Source organism: Pelodiscus sinensis, chromosome 2 (genome assembly GCF_052426305.1).
Source record: "Pelodiscus sinensis isolate ZL-2025 chromosome 2, ASM5242630v1, whole genome shotgun sequence".
Lineage (NCBI taxonomy): Eukaryota > Metazoa > Chordata > Testudines > Trionychidae > Pelodiscus > Pelodiscus sinensis.
In genome coordinates, this window is record NC_143053.1 from 2,789,750 (window position 1) to 2,807,983 (window position 18,234).

Here is an 18,234-nt window from a genome sequence, read left to right on the forward strand (position 1 = left end):
GGTGGAGCTGGTGCTTGGGGGGAGCCAGTTTAAAAGCTGATTCCCCATGAGCACTGAATCTGCAGAGCCGCCTGCCCCCATGCCCGCTCTGCAGTGGAGGCTGCCATGGAGCTCAGACCCCCTGTGGACAGTGGTGACTGCTGCCCTGCACTGGTCTCTGTATCAGAGGCAGCAGCGTGGGTGGCAGGGGGCTGCCGGGAGTGGGGCTGGGAGCACATGGCCTGCCAGCCCCGCCCTGGGGACTATCCAATAATCATGCAATTGCTACATTTTGCTGTGGTCACAGGACTACGCAATGAATCACTGTCTAGCGCCTCTAGCCCAGAAGGGAGGGGGCAGTGGAGGGGGCTGCCCCTCTTCCTTCTCTGCCATTGCCGGCGGCGGCGCTGCCTTTCAAGCTGGCAGCCGGACGGTCAGTGCTGTCGCCAGTAGCAGCACAGAAGGCAGGTGGCCGGGTGGGGCGTTGCCTCCCTTCCCTCTGTGCCACTGCTGCTGGCAGCACTGGATTCCCCGCTGGGAGGCTGCAGAGCAGCAGCCCGGGGCCAGGCGCCTGGCTCAGAAGGCAGCACGGCCGCCCACGGCAGCGGAGAACGTAGGGTGGCATTCGATGGCGTTGCTGTCCCGCCTGCTGCGCCCCTGCCGGTGGAAGCTCAGTCTGCCAATGAGGGCAGCTGCAAAGGCAGCGCCAACTCCAGCAGCTGTTTAGAAGGCAGGGTGGCCAGGCATGGCACCGCCTCCCTCTCTTCTGTGCCGCTGCTGGTGGCTGCACGGCCTACTCAGGGGTTGGCTGGGGGGCAGTGACATTGGCTCAGGTGCCCAACCTGGATGGCAATCCAGCCGCAGTGCAGACGGAAGGGAGGCAGGATCTACCAGAGACAGCACCGGGGGTAGGGGGAGAGCAGGTTAAAAGCCGGTTCCCCCAGCGCCATATCCGCAGGGGACACGGGGTAGTGGGGACTGGGCGTAAGTGAGGCTCTTAATACATTTAAACGGCTAAAGCACAGTGTGGGGGGGGCACCCAGCGTGAGCTGGGAATCAGCTGGCCCAGGTCCCCACTCCTACATTTCAGCCTTTTACACCTGTTACGGGCCTGCTGGCTCTTAATACATTTAAAAGGCAGAGCTGCAGCGGGGTTAGCTCCCCGGGCTGGAAGCGAACCCTGCGGCAGCTCCCCTGCTTCTTCACTAACCGTGGACTAGTCAATTAGTTGACTGGACTACATGCAGCCTGCCTCGTCTGACGCCCTCCCTCTGCATTTGCTACCCACTGGGCCAGAGGGTGCGCCGGGCACCGCTTGGTCTGTGAGTTGCCGGAGGGTGAGGGTGTCTCAACCCTGGGACAGGCATCGGGGCAGCAGGAAACCCATTACCACAGAGCGACTGAGGGACCAGGCCCCCCTCTCCTCTGCTTGGAGAGAGCACTTGGCAGGGCTGCGAGGGATGACGCATGGGGGGGGCGCTTTGCACCACAAATTGAACCCCACCCAACAGTGCAAAACTCCCCGAAGAAAGCCCAGGGCAGTGCGGGCAGCAATTGTGAGCTGGGCTCCCTGGCGACTGACCCGCAGCTGGAGCCCTGGGAGAGAAGCCTGACCCATGGCCAGGGGCGGCCCGTCCATAGAGGCGGACTAGGGGGTCGCCAAGTGAAATGGGGCACCACATGGTGGTGCAATATCATTGAGGGGCTGGAGGGGGGCCGATTGCACGGTTCGCCTAGGGCACCAGTTGCTGGCAGCTCGTCTAGGGCCGCCCCTGCCCATAGCAACCCTCTGGGCCTGTGGAAATCCGCGAGGCCGGGCGGCGGGCGCTGCAGGGGCGGCTCTGAGCCGTCAGACTGGACCTGCCAGGTCTGAGCACAGCGCCGGGAGCACCCCGCGCACAGCGCCGCTGCCTCTGGGCCTGGGCCACTTCCGGGAGCAGCTCCTTGCAGCAGCGGCTCAGGGGGAGCAGCGTCCGACGGGCCCCCCGGGGCCACCAAGCACCCCGCAGCCGAGGCGCCCCGGGCGTTGGGCTGCTGGGATCTGTCCGCGCAGGCCAGGCCTTGGGCTGCTGCAGCCCCCTGCGCGGAGGCGCTCGGCCCCGGCCGGCTCTTCGCCCAGCCTCCGGGAGGTACCGGCACGGCGCAGCCCCGCTCCCCGAGCGCTCCGGCTCCAAACCCCGCTCCGCCCCGCTAGCCACCCGCCCCGACCCCTGTGCGCTCCGGGCCGCTCCAGCTCAGCTCTCCGTGCGCTCCGGCTCCAAACCCCGCTCCGCCCCGCTAGCCACCCGCCCCCTGTGCGCTCCGGGCCGCTCCAGCTCAGCTCCCCGAGCGCTCCGGCTCCAAACCCCGCCCCGCCCCGCCCCGCCCCGCCCCCTGTGCGCTCCGGGCCGCTCCAGCTCAGCTCTCCGTGCGCTCCGGCTCCAAACCCCGCCCCGCCCCGCTAGCCACCCGACCCCTGTGCGCTCCTGGCCGCTCCAGCTCAGCTCTCCGTGCGCTCCGGCTTGCGCCCTCCCCCCACCGGCTCCAAGGCTTGCTCGGCCCTGCCCGGCTCCTCCCCAACCAGCCCGCCCCCGTTCCCCTTGCGCTCCGCCTCCGGCCCGGCTTCCCTCGCGATCCGGGCCTGGCTCCCCGACCCCGCGCCCCCAACGATCCGGGTCTGGCTCCCCGTGCGCTGCGCCCACTCCAGCCACGAGCTGCGCCTGTTCCGACTGCTGTGACTGCCGCTGGCCGTGATCGGCTCTGAGTGAGCCCGGAACCAGGGGCCGCGCTACGGCCTCTGGACCCTGCTCTGAGCTCCGCTGCGTGCCTGGGGCTGCCCCGTCTGTGTCCCCTGTTCTGGGGAGCGTCTGCCGCCCGCTTCTCCGTGCCCGGCCCCCGGAGCTTCCCATCCGTGCCCCAGCGCCCCCGTTCTGTGCCCGGCCCCCGGGGCTCCCCATCCCTGCCCCCAGCGCCCCCGTTCTGTGCCCGGCCCCCGGGGCTCCCCCATCCGTGCCCCCAGCGCCCCCGTTCCGTGCCCGGCCCCCGGGGCTCCCCCATCCGTGCCCCCAGCGCCCCCGTTCTGTGCCCGGCCCCCGGGGCTCCCCCATTCGTGCCCCCAGTGCCCCTGTTCTGTGCCCGGCCCCCGGGGCTCCCCCATCTGTGCCCCCAGCGCCCCCGTTCTGTGCCCGGCCCCCGGGGCTCCCCATCCGTGCCCCAGCGCCCCCGTTCTGTGCCCGGCCCCCGGGGCTCCCCATCCCTGCCCCCAGCGCCCCCGTTCTGTGCCCGGCCCCCGGGGCTCCCCATCCGTGCCCCCAGCGCCCCTGTTCTGTGCCCGGCCCCCGGGGCTCCCCCATCTGTGCCACCAGCGCCCCCGTTCTGTGCCCGGCCCCAGGGGCTCCCCATCCGTGCCCCCAGCGCCCCCGTTCTGTGCCCGGCCCCCGGGGCTCCCCATCCCTGCCCCCAGCGCCCCCGTTCTGTGCCCGGCTCCCGGGGCTCCCCATCCGTGCCCCCAGCGCCCCCGTTCTGTGCCCGGCTCCCGGGGCTCCCCCATCTGTGCCCCCAGTGCCCCCGTTCTGTGCCCGGCCCCCGGGGCTCCCCCATCCGTGCCCCCAGCACCCCCGTTCTGCGCCCGGCCCCCGGGGCTCCCCCATCCGTGCCCCCAGCGCCCCCGTTCTGTGCCCGGCCCCCAGGGCTCCCCATCCGTGCCCCCAGCGCCCCCGTTCTGTGCCCGGCTCCCGGGGCTCCCCATCCGTGCCCCCAGCGCCCCGGTTCTGCGCCCGGCCCCCGGGGCTCCCCCATCCGTGTCCCCAGCGCCCCCGTTCTGTGCCCGGCCCCCGGGGCTCCCCCATCCGTGTCCCCAGCGCCCCCGTTCTGTGCCCAGCCCCTGGAGCTCCCCATGGGCATCAGCAGGCTGGCGGATGTGATTAAGGAGGAGGCTGCGGAGGCCATGAGCTCATTCCCGCTGCAGCAGTATCGGGGTGAGCCCCCTCCCCCGCTCTTTCCCCATCTGGAGGAACAGCCCCTCCTGCTGACCCTCGCGCAGGGACCTGGGGGCAGCTGGAGATTCAGAGCAGAGAAGGGTGCGGGGGGGCGGTTGGGGACACCCCAGGAAATTGGGCAGGGGGTGAATGGGGAAGGTTCCTCGGGAGGTGGCATGGAAGAGTTGAGTGAGAGTCCCTGGGGCAGTGCCAGAGGAGCCAACCGCTTGGGACTGGCTGGGGCAGGGGGCTAGGCCCATCCCTGCGGGAATGACCCGGCTGTTCCACTTGGCTGCCCAGGCCGCGTCATAGCCCTGGACGCATCCATCGCCATTTACCAGTTCCGCACGGCCATGCCGAAGATCTTCAACCGCAACGGGGAGAACATCAGGTGAGTGCTGCTACCCCAGAGGTGCCTCCCCCGCCCCCCACGCTCTGCCCCAGCGCTGCCTCCCTCGCCCCCCACGCTCTGCCCCAGCGGTGCCTCCCCCGCCCCCCACGCTCTGCCCCAGCGGTGCCTCCCCCGCCCCCCACGCTCTGCCCCAGCGGTGCCTCCCCCGCCCCCCACGCTCTGCCCCCCCCCCCCCACGCTCTGCCCCAGCGGTGCCTCCCCTGCCCCCCACGCTCTGCCCCAGCGGTGCCTCCCCCGCCCCCCCTTGGTCTGCCCCCCCACGCTCTGCCCCAGCGGTGCCTCCCCCGCCCCTCCCCTGCCCCCCCCCACGCTCTGCCCCAGCGGTGCCTCCCCCCCCCCACGCTCTGCCCCAGCGGTGCCTCCCCCGCCCCCCCTTGGTCTGCCCCCCCACGCTCTGCCCCAGCGGTGCCTCCCCCGCCCCCCCTTGGTCTGCCCCCCCACGCTCTGCCCCAGCGATGCCTCCCCCGCCCCCCCTTGGTCTGCCCCCCCACGCTCTGCCCCAGCGGTGCCTCCCCCGCCCCCCCTTGGTCTGCCCCCCCACGCTCTGCCCCAGCGGTGCCTCCTGCCCCCCTGCCTCGCTCTGTCCCACGTGGCCCACGCACGAGTGGCAGCGGGAGGTGCCTGGCTGCCCGGCTCCTTGTCTCAGTCACTTGCAGGGGCTCTTTTACCGAACGCTGCATCTCCTGGAAAACGGCGTCCTCCCGGTGTTCGTGTTTGACGGGCGGCCCCCTGACCTCAAACAGCCCCTGGTGGGTACCAGCGGCCTGCTGGGATGTTTGGTAGCAGCGCAGGGGGAGGGGGGCTGGGCCTAGGGCTGCCCTAGATTCTAGGCAGAGAGCTCTTGTTGTTAGGCCATTTACAGGCAGGCGGCCCCAGGCGGAGCATTGTCAAACCGAGCTCTTGCTACCCCTGTGAGATCCTTCAACAGGGCAGAGGGGGCAGAACAACCGTGGGGGTGCTGCAGCAGTGGGGGGGGGGGGCAGGGCTACACAGCAGATCTCTGTCCCAGCCAGGAGGGGGCGCTGCAGAGTGGGGGGGATACACAGCTGATCTTTCTCTGTGCTAGTCAGCAGTGGGGTGGAGTGGAGTGGGGGTGAGGATACACAGCAGATCTCTGTCCCAGCCAGCAGGGGGTGCTGCAGCAGTGGGGGGGGGGGGTGAGGATACACAGCAGATCTCTGTCCCAGCCAGCAGGGGGCGCTGCAGCAGTGGGGGGGGGGGTGAGGATACACAGCAGATCTCTGTCCCAGCCAGCAGGGGGTGCTGCAGCAGTGGGGGGGGGGGGGTGAGGATACACAGCAGATCTCTGTCCCAGCCAGGAGGGGGCGCTGCAGAGTGGGGGGGATACACAGCAGATCTTTCTCTGTGCTAGTCAGCAGTGGGGTGGAGTGGAGTGGGGGTGAGGATACACAGCAGATCTCTGTCCCAGCCAGCAGGGGGCGCTGCAGCAGTGGGGGGGGGGGTGAGGATACACAGCAGATCTCTGTCCCAGCCAGCAGGGGGCGTTGCAGCAATGGGGGGGGGGGTGAGGATACACAGCAGATCTCTGTCCCAGCCAGCAGGGGGTGCTGCAGCAGTGGGGGGGGGGGTGAGGATACACAGCAGATCTCTGTCCCAGCCAGCGGGGGGCGCTGCAGGCCTGGCTTGAGACATGTGTAGGATGCCTGGGGGGGGGGGGGGGACAGATCCCTGGAACTAATCCTCCTTTCCTTGCAGCTGGCCAGGCGGGCGGAAGCTGCCAGGGCGAGGGGAGACGCTGCAGGTGAACGTGCGGCTATGGGCCTGAGCCCCTGGGTCATGCAGTGCCTGTTTGCAGCAGCAGGAGCCACTGTATCTGGGCACGGGGGTGGGGTCCCCACCGCGGCCGCACCCCCTGACCTCCATTCCTTGCTGGTTCCAGGGTCCTGCCTGCCTGCAAGCCAGCAGCAGCCCCTGAGGCAGGACTGCGAGACCCTGCTGCACTACCTGGGAGTGCCGTGTGTGCAGGTAACGTGGGGCGGGGAGCGTGGGGACGGGGCCGGTGGCAGAGGGGCGGGGCCGGTGGCAGAGGGGCGGGGCCGGTGGCAGGGAGCTGCCTGGGCTCCCCAGGAGAAAGGGAGAAGGCCCACGCTTGCTGGATGCGACAGCTGCAGGGTACGGCTGGGGGAGAGGGAGGTGTTTATCTAGGGCCTACTCAAAGTGCTGGCGGGAGGGACGCGAACCCTTGTCCTATGGTTTCAAGGAAGCAGTGGCAGCTGGTCTGAGCAGGCAGGGGGAGAGGGGCCGTGGGCCGTTCGGGGGGGGGGCACGGTGCCCAGGCGGATGCCAGCCGAGCCGCTCTCTGTCCCCGTGCGCAGGCTCCGGCAGAGGCAGAAGCCACCTGCGCCGCTCTGGTGAAGTCTGGCAGGGTTTGGGGCACGGCCACGGAGGACATGGACGCGCTGCCGTTCGGGAGCCTCCGCCTGATCCGCCACGTGAACTGCAAGGCCAGAGGGTGAGTGGTGGGGGCAGGGAAGGGGCCGTGGCCGTGGCCGCACTGAGCCCTGCTGGGGGACGGGCCGGAGACGCGAGGGGGAGTTGGCAGCTCCGAACGGGGCCGGGCTGACGCTGTGCTGGCCGGGGATGGAGCCGAGAGATGGTCAGTCACTGGAGGGGGTTTTAGCGCCAGCCCCCCGGGGCTCGGTGGCAAGTAGCTGCCGGCCTGCCAGCGTGGGGTCCTTGCGGACGAGCCGGGGGCCCCAGTGTCGTGGGCGTAACGTGCTGGGGATCCTGGGCAGCGTTTGGCTTCGCCCCGCGCGTCGCGGTGCCAAGCCAGCGCAATCCAGCCGGGAGCAGACGTGCGGAGGGGGAGGCCGTGGGGCCCCGTTCGTGGCCCTGCACCAATATTTGGATCAGCCAGCGGGAAGGCGGCCGAGAAGCCTGGCGGGCAAGGCTCGCAGGCGGCACGCCGATCCGGGGAGGGGAATGGCGCCGCGGGTACAGAGCGGGCAGGATCCATGGGGAAGCTGGGCCAAGCAAACAGGTTCGAGTAAAGCCGGGGGGAAGCCCTGCATCGGGGACCCCGCATGCCCCGGGGGCTCTCGGAGAGACTGGGGGGTGGACACTCCGCTCACCCTGGCCGCCCCCCCGAGACGGGCCATCGGGGCCCACGCCGCCCTGGGGAGCAGCAGCCAGGACCTCGAGCCGGAGCGGGGAGGCGGCTGTGCCCTGTATCTGGCCCTGGGGCGGGCGCTGCTCAGACAGGCTGGTGGTAACGTGGGGTGGGGCAGATGAAAGCGCTGGGGCTCCGGAGCGCCCAGGAACTCGCCCTGCAGGGCTTCCAGAGCGGGCGACGGAGCCGCCTGTCGGTGCCCGTGGGGCGCAGCTGTTTGAGGGTTTGGCGGTCCCAGCGGAGGGAGGTGCAGGGAGCTGGCAGGTCGTAGGTGGGGGGTCGGTGCCTTCCCTGGGGTAGGCCTGGGATCCCCCTGCTGGCCAGGGGCACATTGGTGCCTTCGGCCGGGTTTGTGCCACGCTGGGCACGACGCGCTTGTTGGCACCACAGGGGAAGGGGTGGGGGTGGGCACTTGGCCGGGGCCGGCTAAGCCTCTCGGGGGGGCCACAGAGGAATGGGGGGAAGCGGGGCTCGGAGGGGCCGGCTGTACCTCTCGGGGGGCACAGGAGAAGGGGGGGAAGCGGGGCTCGGAGGGGCCGGCTGTACCTCTCGGGGGGGCACAGGAGTAGGGGGGGAAGCGGGGGCTCGGAGGGGCCGGCTGTACCTCTCGGGGGGGGCACAGGAGAAGGGGGGGAAGCGGGGGCTCGGAGGGGCCGGCTGTACCTCTCGGGGGGGGGGGCACAGGAGAAGGGGGGCAGCGGGGGCTCGGAGGGGCTGGCTGTACCTCTCGGGGGGGCACAGGAGAAGGGGGGCAGCGGGGGCTCGGAGGGGCTGGCTGTACCTCTCGGGGGGGCCACAGAGGAATGGGGGGAAGCGGGGCTCAGAGGGGCCGGCTGTACCTCTCGGGGGGGGCACAGGAGAAGGGGGAGCAGCGGGGGCTCGGAGGGGCCGGCTGTACCTCTTGGGGGGGGCACAGGAGAAGGGGGGCAGCGGGGGCTCGGAGGGGCCGGCTGTACTCTCGGGGGGGCACAGGAGAAGGGGGGCAGCGGGGGCTCGGAGGGGCCGGCTGTACTCTCGGGGGGCACAGGAGAAGGGGGGCAGCGGGGGCTCGGAGGGGCCGGCTGTACCTCTCGGGGGGGGGGGGACAGGAGAAGGGCGGGAAGCGGGGGCTCGGAGGGGCCGGCTGTACCTCTCAGGGGGGCACAGGAGAAGGGGGGCAGCGGGGGCTCGGAGGGGCCGGCTGTACCTCTCGGGGGGGGCACAGGAGAAGGGAGGGCAGCGGGGGCTCGGAGGGGCCGGCTGTACCTCTCGGGGGGGCACAGGAGAAGGGGGCGCAGCGGGGGCTCGGAGGGGCCGGCTGTACCTCTCGGGGGGGCACAGGAGAAGAGGGGGCAGCGGGGGCTCGGAGGGGCCGGCTGTACCTCTCGGGGGGGCACAGGAGAAGGGGGGCAGCGGGGGCTCGGAGGGGCCGGCTGAACCTCTCGGGGGGGGCACAGGAGAAGGGGGGCAGCGGGGGCTCGGAGGGGCCGGCTGTACCTCTCGGGGGGGCACAGGAGAAGGGGGGCAGCGGGGGCTCGGAGGGGCCGGCTGTACCTCTCGGGGGGGGGGGGGCACAGGAGAAGGGGGGGCAGCGGGGGCTCGGAGGGGCCGGCTGTACCTCTCGGGGGGGGCACAGGAGAAGGGGGGGCAGCGGGGGCTCGGAGGGGCCGGCTGTACCTCTCGGGGGGGCACAGGAGAAGGGGGGCAGCGGGGCTCAGAGGGGCTGGCTGTACCTCTTGGGGGGGGCACAGGAGAAGGGGAGACAGCGGGGGCTCGGAAGGGCTGGCTGTACCTCTCGGGGGGGCACAGGAGAAGGGGGGCAGCGGGGGCTCGGAGGGGCTGGCTGTACCTCTCGGGGGGGCACAGGAGAAGGGGGGCAGCGGGGGCTCGGAGGGGCCGGCTGTACCTCTCGGGGGGGCACAGGAGAAGGGGGACAGCAGGGGCTCGGAGGGGCCGGCTGTACCTCTCGGGGGGGCACAGGAGAAGGGGGGCAGCGGGGGCTCGGAGGGGCCGGCTGTACCTCTCGGGGGGGGCACAGGAGAAGGGGAGACAGCGGGGGCTCGGAGGGGCCGGCTGTACCTCTCGGGGGGGCACAGGAGAAGGGGGGCAGCGGGGGCTCGGAGGGGCCGGCTGTACCTCTCGGGGGGGCACAGGAGAAGGGGGGCAGCGGGGCTCAGAGGGGCTGGCTGTACCTCTTGGGGGGGGCACAGGAGAAGGGGAGACAGCGGGGGCTCGGAAGGGCTGGCTGTACCTCTCGGGGGGGCACAGGAGAAGGGGGGCAGCGGGGGCTCGGAGGGGCTGGCTGTACCTCTCGGGGGGGCACAGGAGAAGGGGGGCAGCGGGGGCTCGGAGGGGCCGGCTGTACCTCTCGGGGGGGCACAGGAGAAGGGGGACAGCAGGGGCTCGGAGGGGCCGGCTGTACCTCTCGGGGGGGCACAGGAGAAGGGGGGCAGCGGGGGCTCGGAGGGGCCGGCTGTACCTCTCGGGGGGGGCACAGGAGAAGGGGGGCAGCGGGGGCTCGGAGGGGCCGGCCGTACCTCTCGGGGGGGGCACAGGAGAAGGGGGGCAGCGGGGGCTCGGAGGGGCCGGCTGTACCTCTCGGGGGGGGCACAGGAGAAGGGGGGCAGCGGGGGCTCGGAGGGGCCGGCTGTACCTCTCGGGGGGGGCACAGGAGAAGGGGGGCAGCGGGGGCTCGGAGGGGCCGGCTGTACCTCTCGGGGGGGGCACAGGAGAAGGGGGGCAGCGGGGGCTCGGAGGGGCCGGCTGTACCTCTCGGGGGGGGCACAGGAGAAGGGGGGCAGCGGGGCTCGGAGGGGCCGGCTGTACCTCTCGGGGGGGGCACAGGAGAAGGGGGGGAGGGGGGGCTCGGAGGGGCCGGCTGTACCTCTCGGGGGGGCACAGGAGAAGGGGGGGTAGCGGGGGCTCGGAGGGGCCGGCTGTACCTCTCGGGGGGGCACAGGAGAAGGGGGGGTAGCGGGGGCTCGGAGGGGCCGGCTGTACCTCTCGGGGGGGCACAGGAGAAGGGGGGTAGCGGGGGCTCGGAGGGGCCGGCTGTACCTCTCGGGGGGGCACAGGAGAAGGGGGGCAGCGGGGGCTCGGAGGGGCCGGCTGTACCTCTCGGGGGGGCACAGGAGAAGGGGGGCAGCGGGGCTCGGAGGGGCCGGCTGTACCTCTCGGGGGGGGCACAGGAGAAGGGGGGCAGCGGGGCTCGGAGGGGCCGGCTGTACCTCTCGGGGGGGCACAGGAGAAGGGGGGCAGCGGGGCTCGGAGGGGCCGGCTGTACCTCTCGGGGGGGCACAGGAGAAGGGGGGTAAGGGGGGCTCGGTGGGGCCGGCTGTACCTCTCGGGGGGGCACAGGAGAAGGGGGGGTAGCGGGGGCTCGGAGGGGCCGGCTGCCCAGGCTCTCACGCGGCCCCCCTTCTCTTGCAGCGAAGTAGAAGAGATTTCCCTTCCGGCCGTGCTGCGGAAGCTGGGGCTGACGCAGGAGCAGGTGGGGCTGGCTGGTGGGTTCGTGGCGAGCGGGGGTTCCGGGGGGCTGTCCCTTTGCGGGGGCCGGTCGCGTGTCGCCCAGAGGCTGTGGTGGGCCGGGGAGGTGTCCGTGCTGCGAGCAGGGTAACGCTGCTGCTGTGAGTCCAGAGCACGAGCGCCAGTCGCAGGGCACCCGGGCACCGCCCCGCACTGGCCGTGGGTTCTGCACTTGGGTTTCACCAGCCAGCCCTGGGTGTGGGCTCCACGGGCCCTACAGCAGCTGGACCAGGGTGTCGCGGCCAGGCCCCTGGGGCACCCCCCGTGTCGGACCCCCAGGGACCTGCCTGTGGGCAAGCTGGGCCCTCACCCCCCGGGCCACCCAGGATCCTCCCAGCCCCAAAGGACCCACCGGCCGATCTCACCCAGTGTCCAGGCTTGCGGCCGGCCCGGGACAGATGGTTCCCAGCCGTGCCTGCGGAAAGGGCAGGAGCGTCCCCGGCAGGGCACCGCGGGTGCACCCAGGATCTCGGTCTCAGGTTCCCAAAGGGGAGGGAAGCTTGTCCCAAGCGAGCTGCGCACGTGCGGTAGGGCTGGCCCGGGCGGGGCTGGGGAGCCCTGGCTTATGCCAAGAAACCTGCCCCGCAGGGGCCAGGCAGCACGGAGCTCGCCGTCCCCTCCTGCCCTGGGATTTCAGCCCCCGCCTGCCGTGTCTCTGAGCTGCATCCCAGCTGGGGGAGGAGCCCCCGGGCCGGGCTGGTGGGCCACAGCAGGTGTGCACCCATGGGGCAGGGCCGACCCGTCCGCGGGAGACCAGCACGTCCCTGGTTCCGGTCTCTCCCCTGCCCGGGGAGTCACAGTCCAGCTGCTCCAGCCTTCCCTCGCACGGGGGCACAGCTCGGTCGGAGTAGCGCCCGCCACCGCGCACAGCCCGGCCCCCTTCTCACGCCCGCAGGGACCCTGGTGACGCGCGGCTGGGCCAGGCCTGCATTGCTCGGGGCTTGGCTGAGCGCTGGGCCCTGGGGCACGGGCTGGCCCTGCTCTGGGAAGGGGGCCAGGGACCCAGTCCCCTGCCTGACGGCTGCCTCTCCTCGGGCCGGGCCTGTCCCGGGCAGTTCGTGGACCTGTGCATCCTGCTGGGCTGCGATTACTGTGGGAAGATCTGGCGGCTGGGCCCCAAGAAGGCCCTCAAGCTGCTGCAGCAACACGGCACCATTGAGGGGGTTCTCCAGAACATCGACCTGCAGGTGAGCCACCCAGCCATGCCATGGGGGCGGGGCTGAGCCGTGGGGGCGGGGTTTGCCATGGGGGCGGGGCTGAGCCGTGGGGGTGGGGTTTGCCATGGGGGCGGGGCTGAGCTGAGGGGGCGGGGTTTATGTGGGAAGGGGGCGTGACTACCGCAGGGGCTAGCTAGGGGGCAGGCCTGAAACATGGGCAAGGAAGGGGGAACCTCGCCCCCCCCCCGGGGAAAGGAAACAGCCACGTCCCCCTGCCGGCCTGGTGCAGCTCCGCTACTCGAGAGACAACACCGAGGTCCCCGCCGTTTGGCCTCTGGCCATCACCCTGGTGTCCCGGTGCCCGTAACTCCACTCTGCCTCCAGCCCCACCCTGCCCTGGGTCACCCACTGCCGGTCCCTCCCCAGAGGTGGGCGCATGGCAGCGCTGGGCTCCAAAGCGTGTCGGGCACGGGGCATGGCGGGCGTGTGAGCTGTTGCTCCTGCAGAAGCACCCGCTGCCCGCCCACTGGGACCTGGAGGGAGCGCGCCGGCTCTTCCTGCAGCCGGAGGTGGCCGACCCGGGCCTGGTCAGGCTGGAGTGGCGGGACCCGGACGTGGAGGGGCTGGTGCGGTTCCTTGCCCATGAGAAGCACATGAAGTGAGTGTCCTGCTGCTGGGGGGGGGGGGGGCTAGGGCATGTGGGGTCCTGTGTGGGAGGAGCCGGGGGTCCCTGTTCATTGTGCAGCTGCTCCTGCTCCCCCTTCCCGGCAACCACTGGACTGACACCAGCAGCCTTGGAGGGCCAGGGCGGGATGGCGGGAGGCAGGTGGGGTGTAGACGGGGCCGGGTCTCCAGGGCTCCCCCCTCGGCACCTTTCACCCCCCATGGAGCTCGCTCTGGGGTGCCGGCCGACTCCCCTCCTCTGCCCCTCTTGGGTGTCGGCACTCGCAGCGCCAGGGGCTCGTGTGCCCAGGCGAGTCGGCCACCCCTGGCCTGGGGCAGCTGAGCGCAGGCCTGGCAGCGCCGAGAGCCTGGCACGGTGGGGGGGCACTTAGGGGATTCTCCCCCGCCCCCACTGGTTTCCGTTCCTCTCGCTGTGATGTCCCCAGGCGCGGCCCGAGGCCACTGCAGCCGCTGACGCCCTAGGCGGGACGGTGCAATCGGTGCCCCCGCCCGCACGGCCGTCACCATCGGGCGCCTGGGCCAGCGGCCGCCCCTGGATGTCCCCCTGCCCCATAGGGCCCCTGGGCCAGATGCCCCCAGGCCCTGCCCCCTGCCCTGACCCCAGCTCTGTTTGCAGCGAGGTGCGGGTCCGCCGGCGGCTGCAGAAGTGGCGGGAGGCCCAGCCCGCGCCCGGAGGGGCCCAGCCCACACCGCAGGCGCCCGGAGGGGCCCAGCCCACACCCGGAGGGGCCCAGCCCACACCGCAGGCGCCCGGGGAGGCCCAGCCCACACCCGGAGGGGCCCAGCCCACACCGCAGGCGCCCGGAGAGGCCCAGCCCACACCGCAGGCGCCCGGAGGGGCCCAGCCCACACCGCAGGCGCCCGGAGGGGCCCAGCCCACACCGCAGGCGCCCGGAGGGGCCCAGCCCACACCGCAGGCGCCCGGAGGGGCCCAGCCCACACCGCAGGCGCCCGGAGGGGCCCAGCCCACACCGCAGGCGCCCGGAGGGGCCCAGCCCACACCGCAGGCGCCCGGGGAGGCCCAGCCCACACCGCAGGCGCCCGGAGGGACCCAGCCCACACCGCAGGCGCCCGGAGGGACCCAGCCCACACCGCAGGCACCCGGAGGGGCCCAGCCCACACCGCAGGCGCCCGGAGGGGCCCAGCCCACACCGCAGGCGCCCGGAGGGGCCCAGCCCACACCGCAGGCGCCCGGAGAGGCCCAGCCCACACCGCAGGCGCCCGGAGAGGCCCAGCCCACACCGCAGGCGCCCGGAGGGGCCCAGCCCACACCGCAGGCGCCCGGAGAGGCCCAGCCCACACCGCAGGCGCCCGGAGAGGCCCAGCCCACACCGCAGGCGCCCGGAGGGGCCCAGCCCACACCACAGGCGCCCGGAGAGGCCCAGCCCACACCGCAGGCGCCCGGAGAGGCCCAGCCCACACCCGGAGGGGCCCAGCCCACACCGCAGGCGCCCGGGGAGGCCCAGCCCACACCCGGAGGGGCCCAGCCCACACCGCAGGCGCCCGGAGAGGCCCAGCCCACACCGCAGGCGCCCGGAGGGGCCCAGCCCACACCGCAGGCGCCCGGGGAGGCCCAGCCCACACCGCAGGCGCCCGGAGGGACCCAGCCCACACCGCAGGCGCCCGGAGGGGCCCAGCCCACACCGCAGGCGCCCGGAGGGGCCCAGCCCACACCGCAGGCGCCCGGAGGGGCCCAGCCCACACCGCAGGCGCCCGGAGAGGCCCAGCCCACACCGCAGGCGCCCGGAGAGGCCCAGCCCACACCGCAGGCGCCCGGAGAGGCCCAGCCCACACCGCAGGCGCCCGGAGGGGCCCAGCCCACACCGCAGGCGCCCGGAGAGGCCCAGCCCACACCGCAGGCGCCCGGAGAGGCCCAGCCCACACCGCAGGCGCCCGGAGGGGCCCAGCCCACACCACAGGCGCCCGGAGAGGCCCAGCCCACACCGCAGGCGCCCGGAGAGGCCCAGCCCACACCGCAGGCGCCCGGAGAGGCCCAGCCCACACCGCAGGCGCCCGGAGAGGCCCAGCCCACACCGCAGGCGCCCGGAGAGGCCCAGCCCACACCGCAGGCGCCCGGAGAGGCCCAGCCCACACCGCAGGCGCCCGGGGAGGCCCAGCCCACACCGCAGGCGCCCGGAGGGACCCAGCCCACACCGCAGGCGCCCGGAGGGGCCCAGCCCACACCGCAGGCGCCCGGAGGGACCCAGCCCACACCGCAGGCGCCCGGAGGGGCCCAGCCCACACCGCAGGCGCCCGGAGGGGCCCAGCCCACACCGCAGGCGCCCGGAGGGACCCAGCTCACACCGCAGGCGCCCGGAGGGACCCAGCTCACACCGCAGGCGCCCGGAGGGGCCCAGCCCACACCGCAGGCGCCCAGAGGAGCCCAGCCCACACCGCAGGCGCCCGGAGGGGCCCAGCCCACACCACAGGCGCCCGGAGGGACCCAGCTCACACCGCAGGCGCCCGGAGGGACCCAGCTCACACCGCAGGCGCCCGGAGGGGCCCAGCCCACACCGCAGGCGCCCGGAGGGGCCCAGCCCACACCGCAGGCGCCCGGAGGAGCCCAGCCCACACCGCAGGCGCCCGGAGGGGCCCAGCCCACACCGCAGGCGCCCGGAGGGGCCCAGCCCACACCGCAGGCGCCTGGGGCGGGCGGGAGGCAGTGGAGGCTGAGCGACTTCTTCCCAGCCAGCAAACAGGCCCGGGCGCTGGAGGTAAGGGGGGATGCTGGGCCCGAGGGCTGGGGCAGCGGGTTATCCCTGTAGGGCCCAGCCAGCGAGGCCCCGCTCCTGGCCCAGCAGGGCCCTGCCCCCGACCGAGGGGCCCAGGCAGTGAGCCGCGGGGGTCTGATCTCCGCTTTCCTCCCCCAGGCGCCCGGCCCCCGGCCCAGCAGGAAGAGACAGAAGCGGCCGGTGGGCAGCCCAGAACCGGGGGAGTGAGACTGCCCAGCGCCCACAGCGGCCAGCGGCTAGCAGTGGCCACATGCCAGGAGCCCAGCGGCTGCCCCCTACTGGACATGGATGGAACCACCCTGCGCAGGTGCAGCCCAGGCCCCAGCATGCCCTGTGGCCCCGATGATGCACGGCATGCTGGGAGCTGTAGTCTCTGCCAGCTGCGCCCACCGGAAGCAGCTGCAGGGCTTGTGCCCACGGGCGTGAAGCAGAGGGGGGTGGGCTAAGGGGCAGGACCAGCCGGCTGGACATGTTGGCTCAGTAGCCCCATCCTGAGAGCCCCAACAGAGGCTGCGGGTCGGGATTCGGGCGCCCGCAGAGCTGGGTGGGGAGCCCAGGGCTAGAACAGCAGCAGGTTGGAAGGTCAGGACGGCGGGGCACTGGCAGAGCTAGGTTGGGGCGGGAACCCAGTTCCTGCCCACTCTGTGCCCGGTAGCAGAAACTGAGGCCAAAGCTCAGCACCTTTCCGATGCCCATCACTGTGGTGTCAGGGCATGAGGGGTGCAGAGTCACTAAGTGAGCTGCCCAAGGCCACACAGGAGGCGGTGGCAGAGTCAGGAGTGGCTCCTGAGTGGCGCACCAGTGCCTGGGGCTGGAGGGAGTCCGACAGGCCACCTGTCCCTCAGCTGTCTGGAGAGGCAGCTTGTTTCGGATACAGGGGAGCAGCATGGGAGAGGGATTAAGGGAGGGGGGAATTCGGGTGACTAGCGGGAGTGACTCCCCGCCAGGGACATTTCAAACCAGGCCGGACTGAGGAGCATGGGAGGTGGGGGACATCCCCTCCCCACAGCATGTGGACCAGGCAGGCCGGCTAGCCAGAGAGGGAGGCCGTGTCAGCCGCGTGGTCTGCCCTGGAGCAGCCGCTGGCTCGGCTCAGCGAACGGGCCTGGTTCCCGGGCTGCCTCAGCTCCAGAGGGGGGTCGTGCGGGGTGATGGGCCAGGCCAGCCTGCGATGAAGCCCAGATGTGGGGCCCGCAGCAGCGGTGAGGTGGGGCCACGACCCCTGGGCCCCAGAAGGGGGCAGCAGCGATGGGAGAGGCCCAGGGTCCTAGCAAAGTGAAGACAGATGATGGAGGGTTTATTTAAATACATGCCGGTAGCCGAGAATGGGTCTGACTTGACGGTGCTGCCGCGGCCTGTCCTGGTGCAGGCCCAGACCTCCCCCCCCACCTGCTTTTCTGAGCTCCATGCTGCACTCAGACCTGCGTTGGTGCCGGGAGCTAGCCCTGCCCTGGTGCCAGGACGCTGGGCATGGCCGCGCTCAGCTGAGTATGAGCCCCAGGTGCCCGACTCGTGCCACAAAGAGGAGGGTGGCCGTTCCGGCTTGGGCTGGCCGCTGGCTCACAAGCTGGGGGTGTGTGACCTGAGCCCCAGGAGCAGGAGTCAGAGGGGGCAGGGAGCTCACACCCAGCTGCTGCATCGTCATGCCCACCCCGGGCGGCTCTCCCGATATCCCGGCCACCAGGGCACCAGCTCCGGGTCCTGTTCTGTGAGCTTGGCAATAAAGTCGGGAGTGACCTGAGCTGCTGGGGACACAGTCTGGTCTGGATTTCATTGGTAAAGAGCGTCCGGCTCGCGCCGTGAGACCCTGCGCGGCCAAGGAGAGCGGCAGCGTCTGCCTGCTGCAGAAGTGAGCCAGGAGCACCCCGAGCCGGTGCGCCTGCCCCTCTCCCCACAGCGCCCCCTGCTGGGACAGACCGGGGCAGAGCAGCAGGGAGCACCCCGAGCCAGCGCGCCTGCCCCTCTCCCCACAGCGCCCCCTGCTGGGACAGACCGGGGCAGAGCAGCAGGGAGCACCCCGAGCCGGCGCGCCTGCCCCTCTCCCCACAGCGCCCCCTGCTGGGACAGACCGGGGCAGAGCAGCAGGGAGCACCCCGAGCCGGCGCGCCTGCCCCTCTCCCCACAGCGCCCCCTGCTGGGACAGACCGGGGCAGAGCAGCAGGGAGCACCCCGAGCCGGCGCGCCTGCCCCTCTCCCCACAGCGCCCCCTGCTGGGACAGACCGGGGCAGAGCAGCAGGGAGCACCCCGAGCCGGCGCGCCTGCCCCTCTCCCCACAGCGCCCCCTGCTGGGACAGACCGGGGCAGAGCAGCAGGGAGCACCCCGAGCCGGCGCGCCTGCCCCTCTCCCCACAGCGCCCCCTGCTGGGACAGACCGGGGCAGAGCAGCAGGGAGCACCCCGAGCCGGCGCGCCTGCCCCTCTCCCCACAGCGCCCCCTGCTGGGACAGACCGGGGCAGAGCAGCAGGGAGCACCCCGAGCCGGCGCGCCTGCCCCTCTCCCCACAGCGCCCCCTGCTGGGACAGACTGGGGCAGGATAGCAGGGAGCACCCCGAGCCAGCGCGTCTGCCCCTCTCCCCACAGCGCCCCCTGCTGGGTGAGGCCAGGGCTGGAGTCCCTGGGAGCTCCCCCAACGCTGCGGGGCCTGCGCTCGGGGACGGTCCCAGGGCGGTTGTGGTGTCA

At 72.7% G+C, this 18,234-nt stretch overlaps 1 protein-coding gene across 4 annotated transcripts; it reads left to right on the forward strand.

Annotated features, from left to right (window-relative positions):
• The first annotated feature begins 2,722 nt into the window (after positions 1–2,722).
• LOC142826894 (putative flap endonuclease 1 homolog) lies at positions 2,723–17,306 on the forward strand. 4 transcript variants are annotated; one of them, XM_089776116.1, is made up of 12 exons: positions 2,723–3,935; positions 4,236–4,326; positions 4,994–5,096; positions 6,064–6,109; positions 6,248–6,333; positions 6,684–6,820; positions 10,886–10,946; positions 12,037–12,168; positions 12,645–12,796; positions 13,439–13,487; positions 15,432–15,536; positions 15,693–17,306. In XM_089776116.1, exons 1-12 carry the CDS (start codon positions 3,854–3,856, stop codon positions 15,759–15,761), a joined length of 1,113 nt encoding a protein of 370 aa, XP_089632242.1. In that variant the 5' UTR covers positions 2,723–3,853; the 3' UTR covers positions 15,762–17,306. The 4 variants fall into 4 exon arrangements, with proteins under 4 accessions (XP_089632242.1, XP_089632239.1, XP_089632241.1 ...); XM_089776113.1 differs by lacking the exons at positions 13,439–13,487; positions 15,432–15,536 and having other exon boundaries at positions 6,064–6,333; XM_089776115.1 differs by lacking the exons at positions 13,439–13,487; positions 15,432–15,536 and having other exon boundaries at positions 6,064–6,333; positions 12,565–12,796; positions 15,693–15,829.
• The last annotated feature ends 928 nt before the right edge of the window (positions 17,307–18,234 follow it).

Excerpts from the sequence above, each read along its gene's own strand:
- LOC142826894 (XM_089776113.1), top strand. The coding sequence starts at position 3,854 with ATGGGCATCAGCAGGCTGGCGGATGTGATTAAGGAGGAGGCTGCGGAG. Across the intron at positions 6,334-6,683 it reads TGGGAGTGCCGTGTGTGCAG|GCTCCGGCAGAGGCAGAAGC; the intron begins GTAACGTGGGGC and ends CCCCGTGCGCAG. Across the intron at positions 12,169-12,644 it reads TCCAGAACATCGACCTGCAG|AAGCACCCGCTGCCCGCCCA; the intron begins GTGAGCCACCCA and ends TTGCTCCTGCAG.